The following is a 15160-nucleotide window of genomic DNA, read 5'->3' as shown; positions in this document are numbered from 1 at the left end:
ACATTCAAATATTCAGTATTACTACTTACTTTTCACTTGCACTATGCCCTTGTGGAAACCAGATAAAATAAACTCAATACCTATCTTATAAAGATGTTGTGAGGATGGAATTAGGTAGCTTGTGTAACAGGTGATGCTAGTGCTGGCTTTATAACAATAACTAAATGAATGTTAGTTCTCCACTTCCCCAAGTTTGTATGTGTCTCTTACAACCTAAAGAGAAATACGAGAAGGGCAACTGAAACTCTCTAAGTCTGATCATACGTGTGTGATCCCGTGACTCGTGCTTGTTTCAAAACATAGGTATGATCCAGAAAAAAAAAGAGCCAACAGGATTTTTAAAATCTCCTTCAAATTCTGTTAACTGTCCATGTTCTCTAAGAAACAAGGCTAAATATATTATATGATACAACATAATAAAATATAAATAAAACATTAATGTAAATTTAACAAAAAAATTATAAAGGGAGTACACCATTGACCCATCACTCAGGCTGAGAAACAAAACTCGCCAGCATCCAGATGAATTTCTCCCTGATCCTCTGTCCTTCCACATCATAATTCTCTCACCCCTTAACAATGGGATGGAGGGGTGCCAATTCTCAATTATGTTTTATGCCATTAAAGCCATTAATTTCAGTGAATGCAATTATCGTTTTGTGTTCCTTTTTGTCTTTTCTTTTGCTTATTAATAATGTTTGGGAGATTTAGCCTGTGTATTATATAACACTGAGTTGTTGTGTGTGTGTTTTTTTTTTTCATTTCCATTGCTAAAAGGTCTATTGAATAAACACATAGTAATTTATTTGTGTATTCTACTGTATATGGACAGTTGGAGTTGTATTTTGGGCTAATATGAGAAACACTAGTATGCACACACTTGTGTATATATATCCTGGTACTTATGTGTATGTGTTTCCCTGGGGTAAATACACAGGACTGAAATCACTGTGATATGGGGTATGTGTGACCCTAAACTGCTTTTCAAATGGATTATACCCATGTTTTGTTTTTACCTCATGGAAACGCTTGAACATTTCAAGTTCACATTCTCATTTCTATGACATCCCAGAAGAAACTTTATAATTTACCTTGGCAAGTGTTCTATTGGCAGGAACAGATGTTACATCGAAACGAAGGTCGTTAGTCAAAGGCAGCCCAAAACTCCAACCTCCATATCTGCATAAAATAATAAAATTTATATTTTTTTAATGGAGCAAATAGTCATAAATAAATCTAAAATGTCTAAGAGCTCAATCTTTTCTTTCTATTAGGAGCACATTTATGGTATAAAATAAATACTTTCTGATAAATATTTTACATTTTCATTGATTTATTTTATCATATTTTAATCTAAAATGTACATTATAGCTAGAATTAAAAAGTCCTAAACAATAGCAAATATGGAGTAATCATTCTTAAAACCAATGACAATTTAATCAAATTAAATTTAACCAATTCCTCCAACATAACCAGATTTGTACCACCACAGAAATCATGAGACTTTAGGGCTTAAATATCCTTTTAAAAATAAGTTTTGTTATAAACCAAGCACTTCAGTTGTGTAGCATCAGTTTTTAACTTTTTTCAAGTGACTCAATTTCTTCTATTCTCCCAGCTTTTCCCGTTAGCTTGCCCCTGCTGCTATATGTTTCCCCCCCCCCCCCGGATATTTGAAGGTGAGTTATGATTATGTAACTCCCCATCAGTTCATGGTCTCGTAATAATCAAAAGTGGATTTAACAAATCCAACTAGCAATTTAAATAATAGATTAGATGAAATGTCCCAATAGGGGTTGGGTTAAGTAAATAGTAATGCAGTCATGCTGGTATAATCTTGTGGTTGTTATCTTAAATGTGGTCATAGCACCATAGTTTTGGTATGTAAAGAATACTATAGTGTATTGTTCATTTAAAAAAATAGGTTTTAGAACAGTTTTTTAATAATCAACTCAATTTTATTGATGATATTTGCATGTATTTCTGACCAGAAAATTTTTGGAAGGATTATTTTAGACTAATATTAGTCTTTTATGTACATTGAGAAATAAAAGTGGGAGAAAATGGAAAACAGGAGAAAACAGTAGCTATTGCAAGCCCACCAATTCCCACATCCCCAGCTTTCTTGAGGTATAGTAACAAATAAAAAATTATATGTATTTAAGGTATACAATTTGAGGTTTTGATATGTGTATACACTGTGAAATAATCACCACAATCAAGCTAATTAATATACCCATCACCTCACATAGTCACCATTTTCTTTGTGTGTGTTGTATGAATGCGTACTGAGAACTCTTAAGGCCTATCCTATTAGCAAATTTCAGTATAGAATGCAGTATTGTTCACCTTGCCATTTGGCTGTCCATTAGATCTCCAGAATCTTTTCATCTTGATACTGTTCTATCCTTGAGCAGCCTCTCCCCATCTCCCTAAACTCTGGCAACTGCCATTCTACTCTCTACCTCTATGAGTCTATTTCAAACTTCACATATAAGTGAAATCACACAGTATTTATCTGTCTGTGTTTGGCTCATTTCACTTAGCTTAGTGTCCTCCAAATCCCTCCATGTTTTTGCAAATGCAAGCCTACCAATCTTACACTCAAAGAAAATGCTGAAGTGACTTAGGTATTTGTCTAGGGACCTTGAGATACACATTTTATCCACATGCAGAGATATGCATATTGAAACTAAAGTCATGTGTCATGGGTAGCAGTGCCTTAAAATTCTCCAAGTTGGCATAATCCAATCAATAACTTCTCTTTTGCTTCAGGAGAAAAAAAGTGTATAAATTTTCCAATACATTTTCGAAGCCGAAAAAAAAAAATGCTTTTTAATTTGCTCAAATGAATCCTAATTTAGAGTCATTACTTAAATATTAATACATAAAGCTGTTTAGATAAAGCAGATAATTTGACTATGTAAATAATCAATAGACATGTGCATCTATTGCCTCAAGTTCTGAAGGCAATTACCATTAAAATTAAAAAGATATTAAAAAGATATGCTCAATTAAATGTTATAAACAGAGTATTTTTACCTTTTTTGCATAAACTCATTAGCAGTTGATATAAGATAATTTTCCAAGCGGTGCCCAGTGAGGTCATAAATTACTTGGGAAGAATAAGTTCTTCTGTGAGGTGGAGAGTAGTTAAACTTAGGACATTCCTGGAAAATAAAGTTAAAAGTTACGTTCTTTTCTGACCAGTGCAGTGCAGATCAAATAGACAATGTGAAGGACCTTCAGTCTCATTACTTGTCTTTTACTACAGCTAACATTATTATTTTTTTAATTTTTAACTATCTTTTCTATTTATTGCATGTAATTTCACCTGTTTCCTTTTTAAAATTGTTTAAAGTATTGCATATGCCCCCTTTTTTCCTCAATTGAACCCTCCAGCCACTCCCACTCCTGAGGGCAAGCCCCCACCGCCCCAGTGTCTGTGTCCACTGGTCATGCTAATATGCATGCATACAAGTCCTTTGGTTGCTCTCTAACCCCCTTCCCTTCCCCACCCCAACATTTGCCTCTGGATCTATTTTTGTACATCAGTTTATGCTGATTATTATATCCCACATATGAGTGAGATCATATGATATTGATGTTTCTCTGACTGGCTTACTTCTCTTAGCATAATGCTCTCCAGTTCCATCCATGCTGTTGCAAATGGTAAAAGTTCCTTCTTTTCTATAGCGGCATAGTATTCCATTGTGTAGATGTACCACAGGTTTTTAATCCACTCATCTGACGATGGGCACTTAGGCTGTTTCCAAATCTTAGCTATGGTAAATTGTGCTGCTATGAACATAGGGGTGCATATATTCTTTCTCTTGGTGTTTGGTTTCTTGGGATATGGTGCTAGAAGTGGGATTACTGGGTCAAAAGGGAGTTCCATTTTTAATTTTTTGAGGAAACTCCATACTGTTCCCCACAGTGGCTGCACCAGTCTGCATTCCCACCAGCAGTGAAAGAGAGTCCCTTTTTTTCCACATCCTTTCCAGCACTTGTCATTTGTTGATTTGTTGATGATAGCCATTCTGACAGGTGTGAGATGATATCTCATTGTTGTTTTGATTTCTATCTCTTGGATGACTAGTGACTTTGAACATCTTTTTATATGTCTCTTAGCCTTTTGTATGTCCTCTTTAAAAAATGACTTTATAGGTTTTTTGTCCATTTTTTAATTGGATTGTTTATCTTTCTTTTGTTAAGTTATATGAGTTCTCTGTAAATTTTGGAGATTAAACCCTTATCTGAAATAGCATTGGCAAATATGTTCTCCCATGCAGTAGACTTTCTTGTTATTTTTTTTTTTGATGGTTTATTTTGCTGTGCAGAAGCTTTTTATTTTGATGTAGTCCCATTTGTTTATTTTCTCTTTAGTCTCTATTGCCCTAGGAGCTGTATCAATAAAGATATTGTTATGACAAATATCTGATCTTTTGCTGCCTATGAAGTCTTCTGACATTTTTATGGTTTCTTGTCTTGCATTTAAGTCCTTTAGCAATTTTGACTCTATTTCTGTGTATGGTGTAAGTTGGTATTCCTGTTTCATTTTTTGGCATGTATCTGACCAAATTTCCCAACACCATTTATTCAAGAGACTGTCTTGACTCCATTGTATGCCCTTGCTTCCTTTGTCAAATATCAATTGACTGCTCCCTGACTTTAAAGAGCTTTGAAAAGGAAGGCATCTGCCTAGGCCAAGAAATTAGGACAAATAGTTATTATATGGAGAGAGCTTATACTTGAATTTAGGGTTCACTTGAAGTAAAAAAAAAAAATAACACAACTAATGTGCGATTTTTCATTTGCTGTACTGACAAGCTTGATATATTTGGAGAACAACACTGAACACTAAGATGACTCAAAATTCTCTCAATAATTCACAGGGAAGAAAAAAATGTTTATCCCAAATTGAAAAGATAACATTAGCAGACTTATGTTCTCAGGGTCTAATAGAAGTGGATGAAAAGTTTGTTATTACCCTGGCCAGGTTGCTCAGTTGGGTTGGAGCATCATCTCAAACACCAAAAGGTTGTGGGTTCAATTCCCATTCAGGGCGCATACCTAGGCTGAGGGTTGAATCCCTGGTCAGGAAGCAACCAATTGATGTTTCTCACCTTTCTCTCACTCTCCTTCTCTCTTTCTCCCTCTTCCTCTCTCTCTAAAAATCAATAAAAAGCATATCCTTGGGTGAAGATTAAAAAACAAAAGTTTGAGTTATATTAGTTTTAAGGTACCAAACTTAGGTGTCAGAGCTCAATTTTACATATATCTAAATCAAAACCTAAAATAATTTTCTATAAGTATAAATCTAATATTTACACATCCTATATAATAAAAGCCTAATATGCTAAGTATCCCACCATCCAGTCAGCTATTCAACCAATCAAAGCATAGTATGCTAATGATATGCTAAGGTCACTCAATTGCTGGCTGTGATGTGCACTGACTACCAGGGGGCAGATGTTCCGACCAGTAGGTTAGCTTACTGTTGGGGTCCAGCTGATCAGGACACACCTCTCCAGCTGGCCAACCTCCTGCATCCCTCCCCAGCCCAAATGTGTGCACCAATGGGTCCCTCAGCCTGGCCTGCGCCCTCTCACAATCCATGACCCCTTAGGAAACGTCAGAGAGCCAGTTTTGGCCTGATCCCACAGGCCAGGCTGAGGGACCCCACTGGTGAAGGAATTCATGCACAGGGCCTCTTGTATAAATATAAATTATTCCAAAATGAAAAGTACATATACTACAGGGTCCCTGCAGACCCTTCACCCAGTCTGCCTATTGTTAACATCTTACATTATAATCACACATTTGTTTAAGTGCTTTGGTACGTGTCTATTAACCAATCTCAGAGCTTAGTTTTAATCACTTATTTTTATGCTTGTAAATTTCTGCACTTCCTTTTTACTTTTCATTATAGCTTCCCATGTTTCAGTGCCTTGAACTGTAGTTTGGGAAGCCATAGTACTTTTCCAGTTTTTCCTTCCATCCCTTCATACACTGTCCCACACCTTGAGGCTAGTACCCCACATGGATTTCCATATTAGATAGATTAGAGGCGGGATTAGAAAATTCTTTAAGTACTGGGTAAGGATAATACTTAAATATGCAAAAATCTCAAAAGATGCCAATTGAACCCCAGCTTTTACTGTTAGTAATTGTCTTGCATGAAAACACAAAGACAGGTTGCATTTACGAGAAACATTTTCATTCCAACATCTTTTACAAAGATAGTTCAGGGTACAATCCTATGACACTTTGTAGAGAGCTAGATTCTTCCCCATGGGGCAGTAAGCTGATAACATAGTGACTCTCAGAGACTTGTAGTGATCTCTCTTCCTCAGCTCCATTTAATTTCCCAGTGAATTTTGTTTTCTTAAAAGCTTATTGAATTGATAGGCCTAAGGTGTGTATCTACAGCATAGAGATAGTGTAAGTGATAATTGGACCATCTTTCCTGTTTCTTTCAGAGCATGGATTTTTTCTTGCATTCTGGAGGTGTTGCTTAGAAGTAAAGGAGCTCTGTTTTGAACTTCACATTACTGACTTCCTAGCTGATCACCACAGTGGCAGGCTTGCTGTGTTTTCAAATATGACAGTTATGGTGCCATTGTGTTGTATGAAATATAGAGCTTTCTGGTTATAAGTGAACTGAAACCAAAAATTCATCTTTGGTTAGTTTCCATGAAGACCGTCATAGAATTACCTACCCTTGGAAATTTGACCTGAGATGGATTTACAACAGTGACCTGAAGTTCAAAGCCAATATTTTTGAGCTGCCCAGGTCCACATCTCTGAGCTACTAGCTTCCATAAAATGAAATTATACTGACTCTTTGGTAACCTAGATATAGCCTTCAAGTTTTGATATTTATTCTTTTCTTTTTCCTACTTCACTAAGAATTTCAACTCACCTGGACATTTTCTGAGCAAGAGCAAACTCCAAAGTTGCTGATCCGTTCTCCACTGCTGTTCCATTTTCCCAGACTGCCTCTTGCTAAACAGCTCCTGCAAGTAAAATTGATATTGAAATGAGGTATGTGTGTGTTCTCATATTTATGCATGAGCATTGGAGAAACTGTTAGTTATTGAATTCAGGTCCTGTACAGCTTACTGATTTTTTATTACTGGAATGTACATTGTACTACCATTTTCAAGTAATCTGACATTTTGGGGAAGTTAATAGAGAGCACTTAGTAATTAAACAGCGTTAAAACCAAAGTTCACAAAATTGTCCTAATATGGCAGGAAGTGGTTTTTTGACCCATTTCTTGTCTTGGTTCCTTCCATTCTCTCCTCTGACAGGAAGGGGATTCTTTAGCAAAATGGTGCCATTAATGTCAGGCTTACATGTATTGTGTACTATACATGTTTGAAGTTTGAATAAGCAACACTACCTAGTGCAAAAGCATGGGAACTGGAATCAAGACTTGGGCCTCAGCTTTAGCTATACCACGTCCTACCTAAATTTCTTTATAAAAGAATCTTAGTCCCTAGGAGCCTCAGTTTCTTTATCTTAAAAATGGGATTAATACTTCACAGGACTGTATCGCTTGTTAAGTGAAAACATGTACACCAAAGACCTTTACAAGCCACAAAGCATCTACTGTTTATTATTACAGCATGGCCAGGGAAAGAACTAAAGGAGATAGATAATATCCATTAAACACATTTATATCAGTGTCCTGCCCTCCTCCAGCCGAATACTACACATCCATTTGTTCACACACCCTCTCACACATGCACACACACAAAGTAGAATGTTGAAAAATAAGAACAAGAAGCACTCACATGTCACTGGTGTTCAAACACATGTTGTCAATGCCAGGGAAGGTCCACATTGCTGAGACCAGTGCTGACGTGCGTGGGTTAGAATTCCTGCAACATAAAAAGACAGAAACAAATTCATGACTCCTTCACTTGTCACCCATGTTAACCTCATGCTCATGAATAATTTGAAGAAATGAAAGAGCTTTTCTATGGGACGGCCATCTTAAATATCTAAGAAAGACTTAACCACAGAGGGAAAGAGTATCACAGAAAAAGATAAACACACATCTCTATTTGGCTGCCTTGTTATTCTCTTGATTGTCATGTAAGTTTACTGTTCACCTATTGTATCTTCAACACTATATTATACAGAATTCTAGCACTATTATTCAATTTGTGAGACTAATAGGTATTTGCTATATATATTACAATAGGTTGGGAAGCCATACCTAACCTGACTCTCTTGATTAAAGTCTAGTCTTTAAAAATAAAGATCTACTAAAACTTTATTTTTGGCAAAAGCAAAAACTCTTCAAAGTTATGTGCTAGCAATAGAAGTGTCAGGTCACAATAAATCAAACTGTCCCATCCTTTGACAAAAGTAGCTACTGTTGTTCCTAAGTTCTTATTCTTCAGAAATTCATCCCATCCATTCAGACACAACTGTAATTCTAGAAGCAAGGTGGAAATATCTTTTTAGGTCAAGAAAGGGAACTTACGCATAGAAGGCTGTCTGTTCAGAGGTACCATAAAGAGATGGGGAGATCTGGATCTCAGGATAACTGTTGCTGGAATTTTTCAGTGTGCCGAGGCCCATGGCAGTGGTTACAAAGACGATGGGGAGGATGACCTGAGCAATGAAACCTTTCCAGTTCCTGCGGGTGTGGTGGAACCTCTTAATGAGGATAGCCATTATCTTCTTCAAAAACAGTCCAAAGCCATCCAGTCTCTCTCCTGTGGTCAGGATTTTGTCTGATTAAGAAAAAGGGATTTCAGATGGTTCTGAGAAGTCCTGATACATCACATAATAAAGTTACGCCAAAAACTACAGAGAGATGACATAATGTGATATGGCGGGAAAACCTTATATTTTAAAGATTTAGACTTTAGATTTAGCTTTATTTATCACCTTTCGGCTAAACCCCTCCATCTCATAGAGCTTCATGTATAAGTGTTTTGAAAGTTATAAATCACTATACACAAAATATTATTAGTCACTTACATCATAGTTTCATATGCCAAAGAGACATCTAGAAGTTTATAAGTGAACATTGTCCCCAATCTCCAGTCTCAGTGAAGGTTCAGTATGTATGACTAATTACTAATACCAAAGAGATAGTTTCTAACAAGACATTGAATTCAAATAAGATAAATGGAAACCAGAATATCAACTTAGAACTCATTCCTACTGTGGAAAATTTAGTCATTATAAGTCTCACTATCTCTCATTCTTTTCTTTTTTTTTAATTTTTTGCATGGCTTATACCTATAGTATATATTTTAAAATATATTTTTATTGACTTCAGAGAGAAAGGAAGAGGGAGAGAGAGATAGAAACATCAATGATGAGAGAGAATCATTGACTAGTGTCCTAAATACCCCCTACTGGGGATTAAGCCCGAAACACAGGCATATGCCCTTGATGGGAACTGAACCCAGGACCCTTCAGTCCGCAGGCTGACATTCTATCCACTGAGCCAAACCAGCTAGGGTGATAGCATGTTTTATTTTACTGTCTCTCATTCTTAATGTGAAGTCCAATGAATTCACCTTAAGCATGGCGAAAGGAATATGCCTCCTCCAAAGTATAATTTTAGATAAAACATTTATTCATTACATTCTCTTTAGAAATTTGGTGTACTTTTATGGCATTTCAAAACTCCATCTTCTCCACTAGAGTCACAAAGAAGATGTTTTTAGGCAAAATGTCAACCCTCTTTCTTTCCAAAATGCTCTTCAGGTGCTGAGGAAAATTCCATGGCTTCTAAGAGTCAAAGCAACTGTGGAGGCCATAAACCATTTCCTCCTTAGTGTTCTTACAACTGAGCATCTGAGCAACAGCCCCTAACATCAGGTCCAAATCTAACATTTTCTCCTAAGGCCTGCTGCCAACCATGCATGTGATAAGTTGACAGTATCCACTCTGTGGATATTTTAAATTCTTCATCACAAATTATGCAGCACAAACCATCATGATCTTCATTTAGCAGATAAGGACAAATACAAAGCTGCTTAATTTAAAATGAACTCCAATTAAACAGAGTGAACGAGTTTAAATGAAAAGTCGTATCTCTGCAGAGGGAAGTTGCAGAAGGAGCTGAATTTATTAAGTTAATTAGCATGCTTTTCTGTTTCTTAAGAAAATTCTGTTTCTTAAGAATGGCTTACAGGTGGATCAAACGGAACTTCCTAAAAGATAATGTCAATGATGGGTACATTTTGACTGACGAAGAGTTTCAAATTGTGAGACAAACACAGAACATGCACTTCCTAAAGCAGATGACCACATTCAAAGTCTTCAATTCAATGGACTTGACAGCTCTGTTCCCCCCAAAAAATGATAAATGGGGAAGATGGCAGAGGACAAATGAGTCTCCCAAGTTCCAGAATTGTACAAACATTAGAGATTTCCTTTTCTGAATTTTGGAGCTAGGCAAATGTTTGATGAAAAGTTCTGTTCCTAGAGACTTTTATATATTTCAGCAAACTATTGAAATGACTACTCCATAATTTATACATCATTTTACTATATGCTTCCTTAAAAAAAATAGTGTATCCAAAGAAATAAATTAACTGTCAGAAAGAGAATAACTGAATAAAAGTTATTTTCAAAAGAGCTCAATTCCTCAAAGTCATGTCAAGAAACACAATTTTTCAAACATATATTGTGTGAAAAACATGGGGAGAGGGACCTCTTATTTTAGAGTCAGAGTGTTTATGTCCAACCTCATCCATTCAGAGACCTTCCTCCAAAATCATTGCTCAGAGCCTGAATTTCCTCAGCACCTGAATTGTTCAGAGAGGTGGGAGGGTAAGACATGTTTTCCAATGAGTTCCATAAGGAGTGATGATTGTATTTTTAACTTTTTAAAATGTCTATTATTTTCACTTACATATAAAAGCCCAAGTGACCATAATGACTGGATGACTGGTTGACCTATCACTATGTCCTGCACTGACCATCAGGAGGCAGACGCTCAAGGCAGCAGTTGCCCCCTAGTGGTCAGTGTGCTCCCACAGCCAACCTTCTATGGCCAGCCAACCTCCAGTAGTCTCTCCCCCTGGCTGGCCAGTCCTGATCGGCCCCCATCAGGACTGGGTCAGACAGGCCCCGTCCTGCTCTGATTGATGGCCAGGCCGAGGAACCCCCAACCATGCACGGATCCATGCACCTGGCTTCTAGTGTCTAATAATAGTCAGTGAATGTAACTTTGTTCATTGTGGAATAGCACCAGTTACAAGAAGGATTTTAGCGTGTTGAACACAAATCTGAGATTGTAGTAAGTTACATCTTGAAAATGACTACTGGTGGCTGGAGGAATACTCATTCCTGCCTTAACAAGGAAATTCTTTCACATTCTTGAAAACATTTTTAGAGAGTTTGATTTAGTTAAATAAACATGTTTTTATGTTAAAAAGAGAAAGCTAATATTTCTTTTATCTTTTTTAATTTAGAAAGAAAATTTAAAGTTGAGTTTTTAAAATTTAAAATGCCATGTGATTTTCTCATTTATGCCATTTACTGACATTAAGCAAAATATGTGATTAGATTTATACCATCTCTGTCTGTGAAGTTGCTGCTGCTCAAAGATAAATCATCAGGAGTTGAGATGCCATTGGTACTGGAATTTCCAATCTTCTTTTGTGTCAAGTGCTCAAGACTCATATTGCTGGTTTTGTGCGACTCTTTAGTCAAGTTCAGAAAGACCTGGAAAGAAAAAGACAGAACCCTTTGTTAATATAAAATACACATATCTTGTCTAGTGTCTAGGCTCAATTTTGATTTTGAATTTTTATCGTGTTAATTGAGACAAATAAGTGTGACTTTAATTGGACATATTTGTATGTAAAATATAGGTATTCTCTAACTAAAACAACATGTGTATTTTTTTAGAATTCAGTCTCACATGAGAATTATATTGAGATAATTTTAAGATTTTATGACGTGTTAATTTAAAATTATTTCTTTTATTTAAAAAACTGCACATTATTTTAAGAGCACAGCAAGTTGTATCAGCTTTAAGAAATGCCAGAGGTACCTCCTCTACGGTGGTATCTGAAATGCCATAGCACCCGATGTTGAGGTCACCCATGCCGTTGTCCAGCGCTCTGAGGAGTGACAGGTAGGCCCCTGAGACTTTGGTGCTGAATGGAGGAAGGACGTAAACAAGCTCTCCCCCAATGTCCTCCTTCAAGTAGGCTTCCGGGAGGTGGGACCGGATCATCGCTGTCACAGCCATCGTGTCGCATATCGCACTTGCATTTAGATTTGGACTCTAGAGACAAAAACAGCGGTTAAATACTCCCTTGTCTTTTTGTGTAGTGTCCAAAGGCCCTCATCAGAGAGTAGTGCATTCTGTCCACCCCTAGGCTCCCTATCCCACTAGGGGTCCCTATAGTTGTATGCAAAGAGCTATTCTGGCTCCATTCTCCCTCCTCTCCCTGTCTCTTCTCCAACCTCTTCTCCATCCTCTGCATCACTTGAAAACAGTCTCTCTTCTGTGTGAGAGTTCTTCAGACTCAGATGCAGCCCTTCCTCAGAGCCTCAACAATTGCTTCTTTGCCCCCAGACTGTGTGACATGGCTCATTCTCTCCCCAACTCCAACTCTTGGCTCCAATGTCACCTTCTCAGAGACTCCTTCTCTTATTCCCCTATATAATGGCATCATTCAAGCATTCCTTGTTTCCTTCTCTGCTTTATTTCTACCCATAGAATTTGTCACCTGCTAATAAATTAAATATATTTATTAATTGGATCACCTAAATTCCCCACATTCCATTAGAAGATAAAGTCCAAGACGGTAGCGATTTTAATCTGCAAGATCCCCAATGCCTAGAACAGTGTCCTGGGCACATAAGGCATAATACACACATTACAAAAAAATGTGAGTGCATTAATGAATATAAAAGTAAACTACTTTTTAATATTATGGAAGTGACATCAGGGTGATTAGATAAATAAATGACAATGGTCAAAACCTGACTGATATCATATACATCTTGCATAATTTGATAAATCATATGCTATTTTAGGCAGTACAGGGATCCTCAGTCAGCATTTTTGGTTGCCAAAGATGTACAAGAAAAGCACCATTTGTCTGCCTGAGTTGGTCTCCACATTGTCATTTGAGGAATACTGACCAGAAATTAAATATATGATGCCATATTCTCTTAATTTGCTTTAAAAATTTTTTTAATTTTTGTTTTTTTATATAATATACTAAATAAATCTTTTGCCAGGTTGTAGATACAAAATAATTAGTCATTTACATGCCATAAACATTAATATTTCAAGAGAAAGGATTTTAAATATAATAATGTTACATGCAATAAACACTAATATTCCAAGAAAAATATTTTAAATATAATAATGTTACCAAAACTATACTAACATAATTTAATAATTTGCTTTGGATAGGATAGAAAAATCTACCCTTTAGCCTTGCAGGATAAAGTGCTGGGGAAAATGAAAGGCTGATCTTGAGGAAATAAGTCGTTCTTTACCTAGGACCATGGTTCTCACTGTGATCCCAGGCCAGGAGCACCAGCACCATCCAGGACCCAGTTAGAAATGTAGTAAATCTGGAGCCTCATCTCAGACCTATGGGATTCAAGACTCTTGGGGTGGGGCTAGAAGTCTGGGTTTACCAAGACCCCCAGGTGTCCTGATGCTTGCTCAAGTTTGAAAAACATGAATCTAACATATGAATAGTGGATTTTAGCAAGGAATAAAGTTGGAGAGACTCTGCCCCTGTTTCATCCAAAATTCACTCAGGACCCCATAATCAAGTGTGTTTCCTCTCCGACAAACCTTTTTCTTGGTGAGCGTGAGGTGGTACCCATCCCCGAATGCTTCCTTGAGGTAGAATGGTGACCCGCAACAGCGGAGACCACCCATCTCCAGGAAGGCAATGCGGTCACTCAGCACTTCGGCCTCATCCAAGTGGTGCGTGGACAGGATGATTGTTCTGGCTTGAAAACACAGAGGAGAACAACAAAGAATGAAAAATGAAAATACAGTTCTAAAATATATAGAGTTAGCACAAGTACATCCTGTGATTTATGAGAAGACTCACATGTTATGAGCTAACAGGAAAACGAACAGAAGGAGCTTCCAAAAGGAATAAAGAGGAATTCAGATGGAGTGTTCCTGAGTATTTAGGGGTCTCGCTCCCTTTCCCACCCTCCTGTCTCCCCCCTCCTTTCATCACTAGGAAGCAGTGATTTTAAAGACTTTGTGAATATTCCTCTCTGATTAATCCTCTCCACTCTGATTGCTCTCTGCTTCACATCCTGTTAGCACTTATTTAGTCTGCTTTCAGTTTATCTTCATTTGTGTATGCTTGGTCTCTCTAATTGGATTCTAAACTCCTCTAGGCAGAATTTGGAACTTCTATTGGATTTCTGTGCTCTCAAAAAGGCCAGTTAAGTGCTTGACTCACAGTGGGCACTGCACTAATATTAACTCACTGTCCCAGAAATTTAGCTGGGAAAGAGAAGACTTGGGGAAAGGAAGAGCCCTTGTGGGGCTTTCAGTGAAGATTATTATAAACAGAAAAGGCTTCGGTTTGCTTGTGTGTATCCTAGAGAGCATACCTATGACTATTGGGTGGAGAAGTGATAAGAAAGTATCCATACCAGTTTTGTTCTTGGATATGACATCCCATATACTTCGGCGAGAACATGGGTCAACTCCAGTGGATGGTTCATCCAAAATGACCACCCTTGATCCACCAATGAGAGCTATGGATATGGATAACTTCCTCTTCATGCCTCCTGACAATGTTCCAACTCTCTTATGACGATGGCTATACAGTCCAGTATCTTTTAAAGTCCTTCAAAGAGAAAGTATGGTGGTCACTTTTGACAGAGCATCAGAACATAGCAAAAATTTAATAAGTATCCTCAATGATAAATATGCACAGCAAAATGCAATAAACTATTGAAAATTCATGACATAATTTTCTATTATTTATCATCTAGCTGAAAGTGTAAAATGAATGCTCAGCTTACAACACATAGGAATATGTGTCTCATTATTTTATCCATTTATTTGACAAATGTGTATAGAGTTTCTTACGTTTTGGTGCCAGACTATGTTTTAGGTACAAGTGGAAAACCAGTAATCAGATAATGTTCCTACCCATAAAGTTATTAT

At 37.0% G+C, this 15160-nt stretch overlaps 1 protein-coding gene across 7 annotated transcripts in view; it reads right to left on the bottom strand.

Annotated features, from left to right (window-relative positions):
• The window catches only part of ABCA12 (ATP binding cassette subfamily A member 12), a 172280-nt gene that overhangs the window by 25698 nt on the left and 131422 nt on the right, over positions 1 to 15160 (bottom strand). For all 7 annotated transcript variants that reach the window (XM_036421478.2, XM_036421477.2, XM_036421476.2 and 4 more), the window contains 9 exons: positions 14641 to 14837; positions 13814 to 13974; positions 12041 to 12277; positions 11559 to 11709; positions 8501 to 8753; positions 7803 to 7889; positions 6926 to 7019; positions 3043 to 3170; positions 1092 to 1179 (listed from right to left, as the gene is read on the bottom strand). In XM_036421478.2, coding sequence (XP_036277371.1) covers positions 1092 to 1179; positions 3043 to 3170; positions 6926 to 7019; positions 7803 to 7889; positions 8501 to 8753; positions 11559 to 11709; positions 12041 to 12277; positions 13814 to 13974; positions 14641 to 14837 — 1396 coding nt within the window. The remainder of the gene's footprint in view (positions 1 to 1091; positions 1180 to 3042; positions 3171 to 6925; positions 7020 to 7802; positions 7890 to 8500; positions 8754 to 11558; positions 11710 to 12040; positions 12278 to 13813; positions 13975 to 14640; positions 14838 to 15160) is intronic.

This window comes from Pipistrellus kuhlii, unplaced genomic scaffold, assembly GCF_014108245.1.
Source record: "Pipistrellus kuhlii isolate mPipKuh1 unplaced genomic scaffold, mPipKuh1.p scaffold_m20_p_7, whole genome shotgun sequence".
Lineage (NCBI taxonomy): Eukaryota > Metazoa > Chordata > Mammalia > Chiroptera > Vespertilionidae > Pipistrellus > Pipistrellus kuhlii.
The sequence above is the reverse complement of the archived record's forward strand: the minus strand, read 5'-3'. Positions and strand labels throughout refer to the sequence as shown.